This window comes from Schistocerca cancellata, chromosome 3 (genome assembly GCF_023864275.1).
Source record: "Schistocerca cancellata isolate TAMUIC-IGC-003103 chromosome 3, iqSchCanc2.1, whole genome shotgun sequence".
Lineage (NCBI taxonomy): Eukaryota > Metazoa > Arthropoda > Insecta > Orthoptera > Acrididae > Schistocerca > Schistocerca cancellata.
Genome location: NC_064628.1, coordinates 58852562 through 58872958, shown reverse-complemented (window position 1 = coordinate 58872958; position 20397 = coordinate 58852562). Strand labels below are relative to the sequence as shown.

The following is a 20397-nucleotide window of genomic DNA, read 5'->3' as shown; positions in this document are numbered from 1 at the left end:
TTGCTGAGCAATGTTGACGCGCAACGACAGCACGAATGGGACTTTCTTTTCGTCGGTTGTGACAATGGATGAGACGTGGATGCCAATTTTCAATCCAGAAACAAAGCGCCAGTCAGCTCAATGGAAGCACACAGATTCACCGCCACCAAAAAAATTTAGGGTAACCGCCAATGCTGAAAAAATGATGGTGTCCATGTTCTGGGACGGCGAGGGCGTAATCCTTACCCATTGCGTTCCAAAGGGCACTACGGTAACAAGTGCATCCTACGAAAATGTTTTGAAGAACAAATTCCTTCCTGCACTGCAACAAAAACGTCCGGGAAGGGCTGCGCGTGTGCTGTTTCACCAAGACAACGCACCCGCACATCGAGCTAACGTTACGCAACAGTTTCTTCGTGATAACAACTTTGAAGTGATTCCTCATGCTCCCTACTCACCTGACCTGGCTCCTAGTGACTTTTGGCTTTTTCCAACAATGAAACACACTCTCCGTGGCCGCAAATTCACCAGCCGTGCTGCTATTGCCTCAGCGATTTTCCAGTGGTCAAAACAGACTCCTAAAGAAGCCTTCGCCGCTGCCATGGAATCATGGCGTCGGCGTTGTGAAAAATGTGTACGTCTGCAGGGCGATTACGTCGAGAAGTAACGCCAGTTTCATCGATTTCGGGTGAGTAGTTAATTAGAAAAAGAATCGGAGGCCTTAGAACTTGAATGCACCTCGTATACCCTAACAGCCCTGTTAACACTCTGCCGTCCGGAGACACCACAGTGGTGTCGTGCGTGAAACAGCGGCCAACGGCCGGCGACACCACATTGGTGTCGTGAGCATAGTGTCGCTCAGTGGCCGGCGACACCACAGTGGTGTCGTGAGTACAGTACCGCGCAGTGGCCGGCTGCAGCACTTTAGTATCTTTTACATTCTGTTGGTTTTTTGTTTAGGTAACAATAAGTTACACAGGTCCACAAGTTCTTTGTATTTATAAGTTCCAGTGCCCTTTCATCATGGTAGACGAAAGAGACGGTACGATTATTTACGATGAATGCGTGGAGCAAAACTTGGAGGTTGCCACTACATGTGGTGTCACCGCCAGACACCACACTTGCTAGGTGGTAGCCTTTAAATCGGCCGCGGTCCGTTAGTATACGTCGGACCCGCGTGTCGCCACTATCAGTGATTGCAGACCGAGCGCCGCCACACGGCAGGTCTAGAGACACTTCCTAGCACTCGCCCCAGTTGTACAGCCGACTTTGCTAGCGATGGTTCACTGACAAAATACGCTCTCATTTGCCGAGACGATAGTTAGCATAGCCTTCAGCTACGTCATTTGCTACGACCTAACAAGGCGCCATTACCAGTTACTATTGATGCTGTAAAACGTGTACCGTCAAGAGCGATGTTCACCAATTATGGATTAAAGTTAAGTATTCCAGCAGCTACGTATTATTTTTGTTAGTCTCATTTCCTTGTCCTGTTCCAGACCTCACGCCAGCCTGCGTGAGATTAAACGCGTGCCTTTCGGCTTCCTGTCATAGTGGATTGGCTGTCTTGCCAGTCCACAACACTACATCACGTACGTCTCATCATTATCCGGTTGACAGACTTTCGGGTCACATAAAGCAACACCAACTAACAAGCCTACGTATTTCCGAGAGGAATAAAAGAAAACGAAGAAACTACCATGTACGGTCCCAAAAAAAAAAAAAAAAAAAAAAAAAAAAAAAACCTACTGTGCAAGTCTTATGGAGTTGCGTTACATCTTGGAGATTATTTTGCTGCATATCATATGAAAGAGAAATTCTAAGCCCCAGAGACAATGCAAATAAACAGATATGTGAAACAAACAAATTTTGTATTTATTTACGTATGTATATCTTCGAAAGTTCATAAAAGTAGGGCAAAGGGGTTGATAACTTGTGACACCTAACGATGAGATTAGTAAAACGTAACTATTTCCGATAATCTCAAGAACGGCCGGCGACAAGCCGAGTAATCCGAATTAGCGCTGCCGGCGCCGAGCAAATAAATTTGTACGAGGCGTGCGGACGGCAAAGTGTTAACAACACTACAGACGGACAGCGCTAATGCATTCTGGTGGTCCCGGGTTCGATTCCCGGCGGGGTCAGGGATTTTCTCTGCCGCGTGATGGCTGGGTGTTGTGTGATGTCCTTAGGTTAGTTAGGTTTAAGTAGTTCTAAGTTCTAGAAGACTGATGACCATAGATGTTAAGTCCCATAGTGCTCAGAGCCATTTGAACCATTTGAACCATTCTGGTGGCTGGTCTAATGGACACAGAGAATTTACATTTCTTGTCATTCACACACATGCCAACATGTCAATGGTGTATGCATCTATGAAGTTATCTTGATGTCCGACCATATCTTATGGATGCTTCACTTTTTGTATCAGGCGGTATATTACTGCCGAGTTTCGCCCATACACTCACAGACATCCACTCTGAGAAAGCCATTATCCGCAAAGCCAATAATACTATTGATATGGGCGTATACAAAGGGTGTAATGGATACACAATCATGCTCATAAATTAAGGATAATTGCAGAATGTGGTGCCACACAGCGTGGCACTACAGAAAACTGGCGCTAATAGCATAGGCACACAGGGAACACACACAACACAGATCTGGTAGTCCATGGTATTGGTGATAAGTTGAGAAAAACGTATCGAACCACATGTGCTACAAAACGCCACTGTTTCCTGCGCATGTACCCCGACATCTGTATGGGATATGATCACCATGCACACGTACACAGGCCGCACAACGGGTTAGCATACTCTGGATCAGGTGGTCGAGCAGCTGCTAGAGTATAGCCTTCCATTCTTGCACCAGTGCCTGTCGGAGCTCCTGAAGTGTCATAGGGGTTTGAAGACGTGCAGCGATACGTCGACCGAGAGCATCCCAGACGTGCTCGATGGGGTTTAGGTCTGGAGAACAGGCAGGCCACTCCATTCGGCTGATACCTTCTGTTTCGAGGTACTCCTCCATGATGGCAGCTCGGTGGGGCCGTGCGTTATCATCCATCAGGAGGAAGGTCGGACCCATTGCAACCCTGAAAAGGCGGACATACTGGTCCAAAATGACGTCGCGATAAACCTGACCTGTTACAGTTCCTCTGTCAAAGACATGCAGGGGTGTACGTGCATCAATCATAATCCCACCCCACACCATCAAACCACGACCTCCACACAGGTCCTTTTCAGGGACGTTAAGGAGTTGGTTTCTGGTTCCTGGTTCACGCCAGATGAAAACCCGGCGAGAATCACGGTTCAGACTATACCTGGACTCGTCCATGAACATAACCTGGGACCACTGTTCCAATGACCGTGTACTGTGTTCCTGACACCACACTTTACAGGTTCTCCTGTGACCAGAGGTCTGTGCAATGCGCCTTGCAAGTCTCCGGGCAAATAAACCATGTCTGTTCAGTCGTCTGTAGACTGTGTGTCTGGAGACAGCTGTTCGAGTGACTGCGGTAAGATCCAGAGCAAGGCAACCTGCAGCACTCCGTGGCCGACTGCAGGCACTGATGGTGAAATATTGGTCTTCTTGTGGTGTTGTACACTGTGGACCTCCCGTACTGTAGCGCCTGGTAACGTTTTCTGTCTGTCGGAATCGTTTCCGTAATCTTGAAATCACACTTCGTGGCCCGTACTATGACCTGCTGTGTTTGACCAGCTTCCAGTCGCCCTAGTATCCTACCCCTCATAACGGCATCAGTATGTGTTCTTTGAGCCATTTTTAACAAACAGTCACCATTAGCACGTCTGAAAACTTATGCACACTTACTCGCTGCACCGTACCCTGACATGCACTGTAAGTAGGCTGTTTAGATTTTCTTATGGGCAACGTTACGTAGCGCTCTGTATGAAAATCACTGGCTGTGCTGTGTGCAGTGTGTGGCTAGTCTGCATTGTTGTCTGCCATTGTAGTGTTGGGCAGCGGCAGCTGGATGTGAACAGCGCGTAGCGTTGCGCAGTTGGAGGTGAGCCGCCAGCAGTGGTGGATGTGGGGAGAGAAATGGCGCAGATTTGAAATTTGTAAGATTGGATGGCATGAACTGCTATATATATTATGATTATTAAGGTAAATACATTGTTTGTTCTCTATTAAAGTCTTTCATTTGCTAACTATGCCTATCAGTAGTTAGTGCCTTCCGTAGTTTGAATCTTTTATTTAGCTGGCAGTAGTGGCGCTCGCTGTATTGCAGTAGTTCGAGTAACGAAGATTTTGTGAGGTAAGTGATTTGTGAAAGGTACAGGTTAATGTTAGTCAGGGCCATTCCTTTGTAGGGATTTCTGAAAGTCAGATTGCGTTGCGCTAAAAAAATATTGTGTGTCAGTTTAAGCACAGTCTTGTATAATTGTTCTAAGGGGACGTTTCAGCACCAACACACCTCTGCGTATGAGGACTACTTCCAGCGCCACCGTGCGACGGCCGCAGGTCAAATGCACCGCACGGTCATACCCCGAGGTGATTTAAACCTGCAACCCGCCCACTAGAGCGTTGTTCACCACGTATGAGCATTATCCTTAATTTATGAGCATGAGTGCAAGTGTAGATACTTTCGTATGAGGTACCTTAATATGTACATACATTACTGCGTTGGTCGCTTTTTTCTGCGTCTAACAGTCTTCTTGCAAACACGTCACGTAACTTACTACTTGATGTTATGAGCACGGTCGTAACTGCACCATTAAGTCGACTACCCCTATGAATATTAACTAAGCGTTCTGTGTCCAGACATCCACGTTTCAACACCTGAGACGCTGCCCAGGGGTAAATACAGTAACGGGTTGCATTTGCTACATGTGCTTGCAGGTACTAACCAACCTAATCGCTATCATCATCATCTTGGACAGTTTCCAGCGAATGGCTGGGTCTGTCGGGAACACAAGCCTCTCCATCGTGTTCTGTCTTTCCACCATTCCCCCTCTTCCACCTTTGTCCAGTTCTCTCCTCTTCTCATCACACATTCCTTCACTCCCTTCACCCATCTATCCCTTGGTCTTCCTCTGGGCCTCTTCCCCTCCAGTTGCAGATCAAACATCCTCTTAGGAATTCTTCCCTCATCCATTCTCTTCATGTGTCCATACCACTGCAGTCTTGCTTTTTCTATCCTGTCCTGTACTGGTTCCTCCTTTAGTCTTTCCCTCACATACACATTTCGCAATCTGTCTCGTCTTGTTACACCCAACCTGCTCCTCTGGAACTTCATTTCACTAGCCTGTATTCTACTTTTGTCGCTTTTGTGCATTACCCATGTCTCACTTCCGTATGCCAATATGGGGACAAAGTAGGTTCGGTATATAATTCCCTTGGATTTCTGTGGCACCTCCTTGCTCCAAATAAGCCCCCTAATACATTTGTAGAACTGTCCTGCTTTTCTGCACCTTTCATTTATTTCCATTGCGTTTCCCTCCTTACTTTCAATCACGCTTCCCAGGTACTTGAAGTTCTCTACCACTTGTAGGTTTTCCCCTCCACAAGTTATATCCACATTTGGCCTATTCTTCTTCCTTGTTGTGACGATTATTTCACTTTTCTTTGCAGAGAAATGCATTCCATATTGTGCTGCCGTTGCCTCCCATGCATCTAACTGCTCTTGCACCTCCTTCTCGCAATTTCCCCATAACATCAGGTCATCGGCAAAAAGCACTGCTTTCATTTTATGATCTCCAATTGCATCTGATACTTGCTGTAGGGTTTCATCCATAACAATAATAAACAATAAAGGCGAAAGTGCACTTCCCTGTCGCAGCCCATTTTCCAGCTTGAACCATGCAGTACGTTCCCTCCCCACTTTCACACAACTCTCACTTCCCTCATACATTTTTCTGACTTTTCGTGCTATCTCTTCATCTATCCCTTTTGCATTCAGCACATCCCAGAGCTTGTCCCTACAGATACTGTCATACGCCTTCTCAATATCCAAAAAGGCCATGATTAAGTCCTAATCGCTATCATTACCTCTGCGGCGATGTAGGCGGGTATGACGCTGAGCAGCAGCTGCTCCTGCTGCTCCTTCTCGCACTCCAGCTTGATGCGGGACTCGATGCAGGTGCGCGTGCCCTCGAACGTGTGCTGGTGCGCCGCCTCCGTCATGTGGCGGTAGTAGAGGCCCGTGCCGCCCGCGCATGCCAGCAGCAGCGCCTCCGCCACCAGCTGGAACACCACAACACGTAAGGAGGCTGTTTAGCTTTCTGTGTTGGTAACGCCACGTAGCGCTCTATATGAATATCACTGCCTGTGCTGTGTGCAGTCTGTGGCCGGTTTGCATTGTTGGAATTTGCTATTGTAGTGTTGGGCAGTTGGCTGTTAACAGCGCGTAGCCAGTGTTGCCAATTTAGCGACTTTGTCGCTAGAAATGGCGACTTTTGCCTTCGTCTTAGCGACAAAAAAAAATTTTTTTAGCGAGAAAAATTATTTAGCGGCTTATTTGGCGACATGTGGAGTACTGACGACTTTTGAAGTACGAATCAAAACTATTTTGGGCCAGTATTTTCATTAACAAAACTAAGATTTTAACTATAGAATGGGTACTGCGCTGACTTTGTTCTAGATTTACTAAGTTAAATTAAGTTCTTAGCAGATCATGTAGCATTGTTCAACATTTAGTACATTTGTGACGACTCAAATCTTCTTTACATGTTTTACCTTAAACATGCTTTAAAAGACGTACAAATAGCAATAAAAGCTTTTAAAGGAGAAGACAATGACACCACTAAATTACTAGATACACTTCTATTTCTCATGCAGTCACTCGGACAAAACATAGTTTTTCCAACTGTTGATTTGTTGACAACACCAGTTCCAAGCGAATGTATGTTCGCAAATCCGAACCTTGGTTTTACGTTTGAACAGTAATTGTCCGAGTCAAGTTTGTCTGAAGAAAATAAAGTTTATTTGAAGAAGAGATGCATTCAGTTTAGTCTGAAACTCATAAAAGAAATTCAACAAAGACTGCCAAGTAACGTTACGATCCTGAAAAAAAGTCAATGCTGGATGCTGAAGAAACACTACAAGTGAATAAAAATAATGCTGTAGCGGATGTAGCCAAAGAATTGGGTTTTAGTGGCGATTTCATAGACGGTATGCTGCAAGAATGGCATAATATCAACTTCATTGGGTGGAATAACACTACTAACACTGTTCGATTTTGGAGTGAGGTTTTGCAGTATAAAAATGCCGCAGGAGAGAATCCTTTTTCTTTGATTTCACAGCTAGCAATGACTGTTCTATGCCTACCGCATTCAAATGCAGAAGTGGAAAGAATATTCAGTTCCATGAACATTATAAAAACTAAACAACGTAACAGATTATCGTTAAAGTCAATTAATGCTTTGATCATATTGAGAGACCAGCTGAAGAAACAAAATAAAGATTGTGCATCTTTTGGCATACCGTCAGACGTATTGGAGCTTATTGTAACAAAGAAAAGTTACTCTTTTGCGACAAAACCAGTCGAACTGCAACATCACCTTTTGAGCGACGTTCAATACTCTACATCAACTACAGTTCTGTTAGAGCATGAAGCAGAAGAGTTATTCGATCTTCTGAGTTACAACGATGAATAGCTCACATACTGGTATGTGCATATTTTGTAACCTAATTTGAGTTCTTGCTTTCTTTTGTTACAAATATAGTTGTATATTTCTAGTATATTTGACTACTGTGATTGAAACAACAATTTATGTGTTGCGTCAATTATGATAACATGTTTAATTAAACGTTAACGTATTTTATATGTATGTTGTTGCGATGCGTCATTTAATTAAGACAACTCCCGCTCTCCCCCCCCCCCCCCCCCCCCTGCCACTGGCTTACTGCGCCATTCACAGCACGAAATTTTCAGTACACCCATAGTAAAATCAGTTTTAGCGACTTTCTAGCGACTTTTGATATTGAATCTAGCGACTCGGGTTTTTTCGAGTTGGCAACACTGCGCGTAGCGTTGCGCAGTTGGAGGTGAGCCGCCAGCAGTGGCGGAGTTTTGAGAGCGGATGATCTGGACGTGTGTCCATCAGAGACACTAATTTTGTAAGACTCGATGTCATGAACTGATATATATACAGGGCTATTACAAATGAAGCGATTTCATAATTCACTGTAGCTCCATTCATTGACATATGGTCACAACACACTACAGATACGTAGAAAAACTCATAAAGTTTTGTTCGGCTGAAGCCGCACTTCAGGTTTCTGCCGCCAGAGCGCTTGAGAGCGCAGTGAGACAAAATGGCGACAGGAGCCAAGAAAGGTATGTCGTGCTTGAAATACACTCACATCAGTCAGTCATAACAGTGCAACGACACTTCAGGACGAAGTTCAACAAAGATCCACCAACTGCTAACTCCATTCGGCGATGGTATGCGCAGTTTAAACCTTCTGGATGCCTCTGTAAGGGGAAATCAACGGGTCGGCCTGCAGTGAGCGAAGAAACGGTTGAACGCGTGCGGGCAAGTTTCAAGCGCAGCCCGCGGAAAATTGGCTCATGCCAGAACTGGAGACCGACAGCGCCGACTTCATCTTTCAACAGGATGGTGCTCCACCGCACTTCCATCATGATGTTCGGCATTTCTTAAACAGGAGATTGCAAAACCGATGGATCGGTCGTGGTGGAGATCATGATCAGCAATTCATGTCATGGCCTTCACACTCTCCCGACTTTATCCCATGCGATTTCTTTCTGTGGGGTTATGTGAAAGATTCAGTGTTTAAACCTCCTCTACCAAGAAACGTGCCAGAACTGCGAGCTCGCATCAACGATGCTTTCGAACTCATTGATGGGGACATGCTGCGCCGAGTGTGGGAGGAACTTGATTATCGGCTTGATGTCTGCCGAATCACTAAAGGGGTACATATCGAACAATTGTGAATGCCTAAAAAAACTTTTTGAGTTTTTGTATGTGTGTGCAAAACATTGTGAAAATATCTCAAATAATAAAGTCATTGTAGAGCTGTGAAATCGCTTCAATCATTTGTAATAACCCTGTATATATATCATGACTTTTGAACACTATTAAGGTAAATACATTGTTTGTTCTCTATCAAATTCTCTCATTTTCTAATAATTCCTATCAGTAGTTAGTGCCTTCAGTAGTTAGAATCTTTTATTTAGCTGGCAGCATTGGCGCTCGCTGTATTGCAATAGTTCGAGTAATGAAGATTTTTGTGAGTAAGTGATTCATGAAAGGTATAGGTTATCGTTAGTCAGGGCCATTCTTTTGCAGGGATTATTAAAAGTCAGATTGCGTTGCGCTAAAAATATTGTGTGTCAGTTTAATGATGATCAGAATAAGTAAAGAGAGAAATGTATGAATACGTTCAGTTTTGCTCAGCTGTTTGAAAATCAAATAACGTAAGGGGTTTACCAGCACAATGATTCATAAATTTTGCTACGGGGATGTTTCAAGCACACCATACGCCGTGCCCTCATTCCAGTCACACGTCAACGCACAAAAGTGTGCGTCAGCTGCAAGATTTTACGACGGGGCGTCCGCAGTCTAAGCTTCGAGTGTATGTTTGCAGCGCCCATCGCAAGCGGGTTGTGGGACGTTATCTTCTCAGAACAGCTGAGTGCATAGCCAACCATGAAACACTCTTTGGGACTGCAGGCTTCCTCGGCGAATTTCATTGATGAAATCTTCCTGGATATAAAGTCGTGTCGTTGTCTCGTTTTGTTGAAACGTTTCGAATAGCTCCTTGCCCGTCATTGGACTCTAGGCGTAGGAGTCTGCGGTTAAACGGCTATAAAGGAAAGAACTGGATATGGACCCGACAGTCTGCCTGAAGATGAATAGTGAGACAGTCGTCAAAACAGTGCGCCAACGCGACGCCACGACTGACTCGATAATCCGAGAAGATTTCATAAACGTAAACGTTATGTTTTCGACTCGATCACAGGACAAATAATTCACAAAGCAGCCATGTTAATATTCTAGGTGGTAGAGGGCGATCAAATTGAATTTTCGGAGAAAAACCAATTCGGTAGCAGTTGTAAATACATATAAACACGTAATCGATTGCTGAACACTGAATTCTACTTTCTGCTTTTGCTTACTGATATATGTAGCATTTTGTGCTTTTTATATTGAAGGCTATTAGAGACTCTCTCTCTCTCTCTCTCTCTCTCTCTCTCTCTCTCTGTATATATATATATATATATATATATATATATATATATATATATATATATACTCCTAGAAATTGAAATAAGAACACCGTGAATTCATTGTCCCAGGAAGGGGAAACTTTATTGACACATTCCTGGGGTCAGATACATCACACGATCACACTGACAGAACCACAGGCACATAGACACAGGCAACAGAGCATGCACAATGTCGGCACTAGTACAGTGTATATCCACCTTTCGCAGCAATGCAGGCTGCTATTCTCCCATGGAGACGATCGTAGAGATGCTGGATGTAGTCCTGTGGAACGGCTTGCCATGCCATTTCCACCTGGCGCCTCAGTTGGACCAGCGTTCGTGCTGGACGTGCAGACCGCGTGAGACGACGCTTCATCCAGTCCCAAACATGCTCAATGGGGGACAGATCCGGAGATCTTGCTGGCCAGGGTAGTTGACTTACACCTTCTAGAGCACGTTGGGTGGCACAGGATACATGCGGACGTGCATTGTCCTGTTGGAACAGCAAGTTCCCTTGCCGGTCTAGGAATGGTAGAACGATGGGTTCGATGACGGTTTGGATGTACCGTGCACTATTCAGTGTCCCCTCGACGATCACCAGTGGTGTACGGCCAGTGTAGGAGATCGCTCCCCACACCATGATGCCGGGTGTTGGCCCTGCGTGCCTCGGTCGTATGCAGTCCTGATTGTGGCGCTCACCTGCACGGCGCATACGACCATCATTGGCACCAAGGCAGAAGCGACTCTCATCGCTGAAGACGACACGTCTCCATTCGTCCCTCCATTCACGCCTGTCGCGACACTACTGGAGGCGGGCTGCACGATGTTGGGGCGTGAGCGGAAGACGGCCTAACGGTGTGCGGGACCGTAGCCCAGCTTCATGGAGACGGTTGCGAATGGTCGTCGCCGATACCCCAGGAGCAACAGTGTCCCTAATTTGCTGGGAAGTGGCGGTGCGGTCCCCTACGGCACTGCGTAGGATCCTACGGTCTTGGCGTGCATCCGTGCGTCGCTGTGGCCCGGTCCCAGGTCGACGGGCACGTGCACCTTCCGCTGACCACTGGCGACAACATCGATGTACTGTGGAGTCCTCACGCCCCACGTGTTGAGCAATTCGGCGGTACGTCCACCCGGCCTCCCGCATGCCCACTATACGCCCTCGCTCAAAGTCCGTCAACTGCACATACGGTTCACGTCCACGCTGTCGCGGCATGCTACCAGTGTTAAAGACTGCGATGGAGCTCCGTATGCGACGGCAAACTGGCTGACACTGACGGCGGCGGTGCACAAATGCTGCGCAGCTAGCGCCATTCGACGGCCAACACCGCGGTTCCTGGTGTGTCCGCTGTGCCGTGCGTGTGATCATTGCTTGTACAGCCCTCTCGCAGTATCCGGAGCAAGTATGGTGGGTCTGACACACCGGTGTCAATGTGTTCTTTTTTCCATTTCCAGGAGTGTATATATAGTGAGACGGCCATTGCGGCCTCTGACCCTTTCCGTGAAGATGCGCAACCAGTCCCGAATTCCACGAGAATCAACAATCACTGCGAGTAGTGACGATAATGCGCAGGGACACTACGTCAGTAATATGTGGTAAAGTTGGGATTTTGGATCGGTCATGGACAGTGTACGGTTATACGAGGCCGTCAAGACGACAGTTCGCACGAGACGGAAAAATCCGGGCACAAATTTTCGACTTTCCCTCACCGGTTAATTTCAATGTCGTTGTTCTTTTGAATAAAAATACGGAATCTTCATTGCAGTGACTTACTGATACGAATTAATTCGTACAAAACATGAAACAGAGACTTATAACAGTTACTGGCATTCTGTTCTGTCTGCTATTCCCGTACACATTCGTTTGCCTTATTGATACACAGTGAATTTACGCTACCACAACCAAACTTTAATCTTCCAATCTAACCTAGACTTCAGGCTACGCTACAAATCTGACTGCAGCCACAACTTAAATGTTGCTCAAATGGTTGAAATGGCTCTGAACACTATGGGACTTAACTTCTGAGGTCATCAGTCCCCTAGAACTTAGAACTACTTAAACCTGACTAACCTAAGAACATCAGACACACCCGTGCGCGAGGCAGGATTCGAACCTGCGACCGTGGCGCTCTCGCGGTTCCAGACTGTAGCGCCTAGAACCGCTCGGCCACTCCGGCCGGCTTAAATGCTGCCTTTAAGAGGAAATTATTAATGGCATTTCAACATACCAAGCAACAGAGCTGTATATATCCAGGAAAAAAAGTCTCGTTTGCAGTAAAAGTAGAAAATAAAGGTCGAGATGTCCGCTGGATGACAACAGTTCTTTTGTATCTGTCAGGATTATCCAAATTCCGTATCTGATAAGAAATCAAATGGTTCAAATGGCTTTGAGCACTATGGGACTTAACATCTGAGGTCTTCAGTGCCCTAGAACTTAGAACTACTTAACCTAACTAACCTAAGGACATCACACACATCCATGCCCGAGGCAGGATTCGAACCTGACTGAAGCGCCTAGAACCGCTCGGCCAGTCGTATCAATCCGTCACCGAACCGGTGTTTTAGACGAATTCATTATAATGTATTTCGATGTAAACAGCGTTACACTGCGAAACATTTTGTTAACAGGAACGCCTAAATGAGGCAAAAGCAGAATTGGGCCGTCCACAATACGCAAGTAATTCGTATATCAGGGGCGCAAAGTCGTTCAAATGATGGTTCAAATGGCTCTGAGCACTATGAGACTTAACTTCTGAGGTCATCAGTCCCCTAGAACTTAGAACTACTTAAACCTAACTAACCTAAGGACACCACACAACACCCAGTCATCACGCGGCAGAAAAAATCCCTGACCCCGCCGGGAATCGAACCCGGGAACCCGGGCGTGGGAAGCGAAAACGCTACCGCACGACCACGAGCTGTGGACAAACGCCATCCTCACTTTCGTTGGCCCCCACTTGGCACGAAGGCACATGGCCAATACCTGCCCTACACAGCGGCCGAGCGACGGGGCGCAGTGGTTAGCACGCTGGACTTCCATTCGAGAGAACTACGATACAAATCCGTTGCTCACCAATTTAAATTAGGGTTTGCCTGAGATCCCTAAATCCCTCCAGGCAAATGCTTCTAATCGTTCTTTTGCCCGCCCGGTTGGCCGTGCGGTCTGACGTACGGCTTTCTGGGCGGGAAGGAGCGCCTGCTCCCCGGCACGAATCCGCCCGGTGGACTTGGTGTCGAGGTCCGGTGAACCGGCCAGTCTGTGGATGGTTTTTAGGAGGTTTTCCATCTGCCTCGGCGAATGCGAGCTGGTTCCCTTTATTCCGCCTCAGTTACACTATGTCGGCGATTGCTGTGCAAACAAGTTTTCCACGTACGCGTACACCACCATTACTCTACCACGCAAACATAGGGGTTACACTCGTTTGGCGTGAGACGTTCCCTGGACCCTGGACCCTCCCTGGGTTTGGTGTGGGGTGGCGGAGGGATGAAGTGGACTGCGGTAGTCGTCGTGGGGTTGCGGACCACTGCGGCTGCGGCGGGGACGGAGCCTCTCCGTCGTTTCTAGGTCCCCTGTTAACATACAATACAATGGTTCTTTTGGAAGGGCATATTTTCGTAATTCGAGCTTGTACTCCGTCTATAATGACCTCGCTGTCGACGGGACGTTAAACCCTAATCTTCGTTTCTTCCTATAACACAAACAAGCGCAGTGCGAGGACGACCCTTTGTAAAGTCTCCAGTTTTGCACTGGTGAGGAATATATCCCTAATACAATGATGTCTGTCTCTGAGGGGAATCGAAGCCGTTCACACACAGGAAATACTCTCTTGCAAACAGAGACAATCTGTGGGAGGTGTTGTTTGGCTAGACGGAACACATAGGTACTCCGCACGTCTTGTTAACCGCAATGTCGGAGATATTCTCACGATAATATTAAAAAAGAACACGTGCTGTGTCAAACGTAAAGCAGGCGCTCCAGGTGGTCGCTTCTGGGGACGAAACTCCTCGGGTTTCCAGCGACAGAGCTGCGAGTGAGGCGACCACTAAACTGTCCATATACAGGGTGTTACAAAAAGGTACGGCCAAACTTTCAGGAAACATTCCTCACACACAAATAAAGAAAAGATGTTTTGTGGACATGTGTCCGGAAATGCTTAATTTCCATGTTAGAGCTCATTTTAGTTTCGTCCACCTACGCTCAATGGAGCACGTTACCATGATTTCATACGGGATATTCTACCTGTGCTGCTAGAACATGTGCCTTTACAAGTAGGACAAAACATGTGGTTTATGTGCGATGGAGCTCCTGCACATTTCAGTCGAAGTGTTCGTACGCTTCTCAACAACAGATTCGGTGACCGATGGATTGGTAGAGGTGGACCAATTCCATGGCCTCCACGCTCTCCTGATCTCAACCCTCTTGACTTTCATTTGTGGGGGCATTTGAAAGCTCTTGTCTACGCAACCCCGGTACCAAATGTCGAGACTCTTCGTGCTCGTATTGTGGACGGCTGTGATACAATACGCCATTCTCCAGGGCTGCATCAGCGCATCAGGGATTCCATGCGACGGAGGGTGGATGCATGTATCCTCGCTAACGGAGGACATTTTGAACATTTCCTGTAACAAACTGTTTGAAGTCACGCTGGTACGTTCTGTTGCTGTGTGTTTCCATTCCATGATTAATGTGATTTGAAGAGAAGTAATAAAATGAGCTCTAACATGGAAAGTAAGCGTTTCCGGGCACATGTCCACATAACATATTTTCTTTCTTTGTGTGTGAGGAATGTTTCCTGAAAGTTTGGCCGTACCTTTTTGTAACACCCTGTATATACCCTGTAGGTAAGCGCTAATACAGGTTCAACGCAGAATTCACAGAGATTGACAATATCCAGATACACCACATTACAAGAACTTTTATGCTGGGATTACTGGCGATAACGTCTCCTCAAGATACTAGATACTTAAGAAATTAAGACAAGATAAAGTGAAATAAGTATGGTAAATAATTAGCTAGAATACATGACGATCTGTTATTATTTATTTAGCCTCTAGGTCCGGAAAACTGATAAAGAACTAAATGACTTCATTTAACATGCATAACGATTAAACTACACGCACGAGCAACGGAATACAATAGAGTAACAATAGCTTTGGACCCTGCCATTTCAACTGATAATGCTTGATTAACTTTCTTTTTAAATCGGGAATCGGAAATGATATCTTACATATCCATTAGATATTATGATTCGAAAGTATTCTTTGTACTATTATTATACATCGTAGAGTGTGATTCCTATTTATAAACTTGTTGTGCTTCAGATGCCACGTAGGAACTTCTGGCCACACACAGTCTCACAACGTCGCCAGATACTTTTTTCAGTTTACTGTTTTATGGAAACGCTACAGACCAACAATTCAAGACGCAAAAATTCTGCACCATCTTCGGATGTAATTTCTCCTTTTCAACGAAAATATGAGAAATATTCATTTGCCCAGTAATGACCGATTGGTCTGTTTATAAAACTGCCAACGTGTGGCAGAATCTCATCTCACCACGGTGCATCACAGCCACATCACCGCACAATACGCTACAACACAAACCCAGCAATACATTTCATCGTGGCACCTCAAAATGGTTTCAGTCATCTCCATTTTGTGATCTCAGTTTTCAAGGAACAGTTCTTGCATACACTTGGGCTTTATTTCTTAAAGGAGACATATAATTTTTGGAACAAATATGAAATGCGTCGACTTTTAAGAGGCCTACAGACTTCGCGATGTAAAGACGAAAGAGATCTACTCACTTCCAGAATATTGGTTGGCAGCAGGCAGCAACTTACTATGATTCAATGAAATTAAAAAACCCTCTAATTTGCATACAGTTTGTTGTTATTTAAATGGCGACCAGTTCATGACTTTTGCCCGTTATCAAGACATCCATGTAAGTCTTTCTACGTTCTGGTTTTATGAAGACTAGCTTGATAATGGACAGAAGTCCGAAACTGGTCGCCATTCAAATAAAAACAAACTTCTGTGCAGCCCCGGCGGTTTTTTAATATCACTGCAAGTGGACTACGATACCGGGGAAATAACTAGCATTCTGTGGATCAGAATGGCTGTTTTTTCTTTGTTTCTTTGTTGTATATTGTAATCGTTGCTCGGAGCATGGGAAAGGCATTCTGCCTAGGAAATGGTATTCCAAAATATTACTGAGCAAGCTTGGAAGCTATGGTTGGTTGGTTGTTTTTGGGGAAGGAGACCAGACAGCGAGGTCATCGGTCTCATCGGATTAGGGAAGGATGGGGAAGGAAGTCGGCCGTGCCCTTTGAAAGGAACCATCCCGGCATTTGCCTGGAGCGATTTAGGGAAATCACGGAAAACCTAAATCAGGATGGCCGGACGCGGGATTGAAACGTCGTCCTCCAGAATGCGAGTCCAGTGTCTAACCACTGCGCCACCTCGCTCGATTGGAAGCTATGAGATGGCAGCCCCAATACGAAGCTTAACCTGCGCAGCGCTCGTAATGCGGCCAGAACATTTTATGCATATTGGCGCACATCAACGACATGCCTCGAATAGTGGATTTAAAGTGGAAGCAGGTCGTTGGATGCAGCACGTGGCTTACACGACCTGTGATCGCTGAAAAGAAGAAGTTTCGGATCCTTTCTGGGGTACCTTTAACAGTCGTACGGCTGATTTCAAAGCAACTGAGGAGCGCGCCTTCGGAACTATTTTGCTTACACAGTTGCTAGGCAGAGAATCTGCGAGGTATCATTCAGTCTACAATGACACAGTAGTCCAGTGAAACTGTCAGAAAAAAAGCCTGTACCTTGCAAAAGGTGGCGTAGAAGATTTTATTTTTTTAACTCGTTCATATTGTTGGAAAGGTTAGAAAACCACGTTTTGCCAACAAAATTTCTCTTGGGAAAACTTTCTGCAGTCAAAAAACTTCGAAAATTTCGGACTTTTTTTTAGTTTTTCCAAAATACCTCAGTTTCATTTGCTCCTATGGCTTTGACGTCTATTTTCTTTTTTAAAGAGCACACAATTCTCTACAAATTTTATTTTTACCATTTTTTTTTTACTCCCAGTATCTAAGGCGCTACAGCGTATCAAAAAATACCAGTTTTTCAAATTTCGAGCAAAGAATAGTTGGTGACAATTTCCACGATGTAAAGTTCCGTAGAAAAGATAAAGTTGTGACTCTCCTTTCTGCGTTCAATTCTGTAAAAACTGGGTGCACTAAAATTACTCCTGTTGATCCTTTAACTCTTTTCCAAAGGATTTGTTTAGTGAAACAAAGTGAAGAAGAGTTAAAAGCCTTTCTGAAATATGAACTTGCTCCTTACCCAATGTCCCTATTCTCAGAAAAAGGCATGCGAAAAGGAATAAAATCTTCATTCTACAGTGCCTTCGTTCCAGTGGAAGATGTGAAGTCAGGTGAACCGAGTAAATTTTTTGTAATTGATGGAGGGTACCTTTATCCACAAAGTGACTTGGACTCGAAATGTTTGCTTCAAGTCAATAGCCCAAAGCTATGTTTCTTACCTGCAATGTCATTTAGGAGCTCAATTTGCTATTGTATTTGATGGGTATCCATGTGAGGGAGACAAACGTAGCACAAAGAGTGCTGAGAGGATTCGTACGTCCAAACAACATTCTTCGGTTGACGTTGTGGTTGAATCAGAGATGGTGAACCAAGTCCCTCAGGACAAGTTCTTGTACAACGAACGAAACAAGATGCGTTTGATCACACTTCTTAAAATGGAATTTCTGGCGTATAGCATTGAAGTGCACCAGGCACAAGAAGATGCTGACGTTATAATTATAACATCTGCCATTTCAAGAACCAAAGATTTTGGAAGTGTTGTCATTGTAGGAGATGATGTTGACCCGCTTCTGCTCATGACCGGTTTGGGGCAAGGCATTGAAAACTTATTTTTCTTAAAGCCAGGAAGAGGAAATGCAGAAGACAAGTGGTTTTCCACTGCATCTTACAAGTTTGACAGTGAATATATTCTGTTCACTCACGCCTTTAGCGGATGTGATACAACATCTGCTTTTTTGGTCAAGGAAAAATTAAGTGCTGCAATATTGTTGCAAAAAATGAACACCTAACCTCAGCGCTTTGCACGTTCAATAAACCACATGCTACCCGTGAAGAAATAATAACTGCAGGAGAACAGTTTACTATCGCATTGTATAGTGGAGGTTTCAGCGGTTCCCACATACTAGACTATTTGCGGTACCAGCTATTCGCCAAGTCTACCACAAAAAGCAAACTGAATCTTGCACGGTTGCCACCTACACAAGATGCTGCACAATATCATTCGTTGCGGACTTACCAACAAGTCCAAAGTTGGATGGGAAACTGGGAAACTCTTGAGGAATGGGGCTGGAATCACAGTGACCACGGTCCAATACCCGTTATAATGAGCCAAGGTCCAGCCCTGAAGCACTTATTCATATTGTTTCATGCTCATGCAAGCTGAACTGTGGCGGAGCGTGCTCCTGCAGGAAATTGGGTTTGAAATGTTCTTCAATTTGCAAGAAATGTATTGGGGTCAACTGTGAAAACGTGCCAAAATTTTTATATGAAGACAGTGAAGAAGATGTTATGGAGGATGTTGAGGAAACCGCTGACGAAACCAAGGACCTTGCTGAGGCTGACTCGCTGTTTAAAGAAGAGGTCAATCTGGGATCAACTCTATGTACAGACCCTGAATCCGTGACTCAAGGTATTTCTGATGACACTGAGGAACCTGGCCCATCAAAACGTTGGAAGTGATGCTCATATCTGTCTCAAGTGCGCTTAAGTGCAATATTACAAGTATTACACACCCAGAACCTAATTGGGTTGCCTATTGAAGCTAAAAATAGTTCAGTTTCCTGAGACAATTTCTTTTGTGTGCGTGTGCGTGCGTGCGTGCGTGCGTGCGTGTGTGTGTGTGTGTGTGTGTGTGTGTGTGTGTGTTTATGTCTCTTAATGATGTATTTTTATATTTATAGTTTTACAAATACCAGGGCTGAGGTGGCCCATAGTGAACTTCAGGTAGCGATGTAAGAATCACAATAGTTGGGTGCCCAGCAATCCTCATGTTGCATACAGAGAAAGTGAATACCTGAAAGTGAGGTGGTAAATTCCAACTTATAACATGATGTAGAATGTATTTATACTACACAAACAGAAACTGAAAAAATAGTGTTAAAAATAAGGTATCTTGCCACTATGCTCAAAATTTGAAAAATTGGTATTTTTTTGAGGCCTTAGATATTGGGAGTAGAAAAAAATGGCAAGAATCAAATATGTAGATAATTTTGTGCTCTTTAAAAAAGAAAATAGACGTTAAAGCGATAGGAGCAAATGAAACTGAGATATTTTGAAAAAACTGAAAAAAGTCCAAAATTTTCGAAGTTTTTTGACTGCAGAAAGTTTTCCCATGCGAAATTTTGTTGGCAAAGCTCGGTTTTCTAATCTTTCCAACCATATGAACGAGTTGAAAAAATAAACTCTTCTACCCCACCTTTTGCAAGGTATATCTACTATTTGACTGGACTACAGGTAAAGTGAGCGACTCCGAGTTGTCAAGTCAGGGTTATTCCTTTGCTGGCTGCCAGAGGATGGCCGCACTGCAGGGTTTAGGTAGGCTACACATCGGCGGAGGACACGTTATAAGCGTCTCTGGGCTTCTCAGGGTATAGTCTAAATGCGTAATGGAATATTATTTTCTCTAATACGAAGCAGAAAGCGTTTTTCTTGCTATTCCAAAAGAAAGAGCGGATTAAATTTTTCAGCATTGTGACACCTTTCGTTGCGCGCTTTACGACATTAGTCGGAGGCCAGTTAGATGGGCTAAAAACGGAATAGGTGATTTCATTGTGTATCCTGTTCTCTTTAAAACACTACAGAAGTGTTTTGTCTGCTATTCTGATATAGACTGCTGATCTAATTGTCCAATTTTATGTTATCTTCTTTGTGTGATACACCATGGGTGCCTTAAGAGTATTTCCTTGTCCTTCTGAAATGCTGCCGGAAGAGTTTGCTTCTCATTTTGATATAGGTTTCTAAAGTAACTGCTCGATTTCGGGGTATTTTTTTGTGTGATGTGCCACGAGAGTGAGGATCCAGTTAGAAGCCACTCAGATTGAAAAAATATATCCGTAGTCTATCTTTTTCGTTGGTGAATGCGACTATTCTAATGCAAATTATTGGGTTATATCGTGGTGCT

At 44.8% G+C, this 20397-nt stretch overlaps 1 protein-coding gene across 1 annotated transcript in view; it reads right to left on the bottom strand.

Annotated features, from left to right (window-relative positions):
* The window catches only part of LOC126176958 (adenylate cyclase type 2), a 334232-nt gene that overhangs the window by 265538 nt on the left and 48297 nt on the right, over window positions 1-20397 (bottom strand). The window contains exon 2 of the mRNA XM_049924166.1: window positions 5986-6180. Within this exon, the coding sequence (XP_049780123.1) occupies window positions 5986-6120 (135 nt within the window). The 5' untranslated portion in view covers window positions 6121-6180. The remainder of the gene's footprint in view (window positions 1-5985; window positions 6181-20397) is intronic.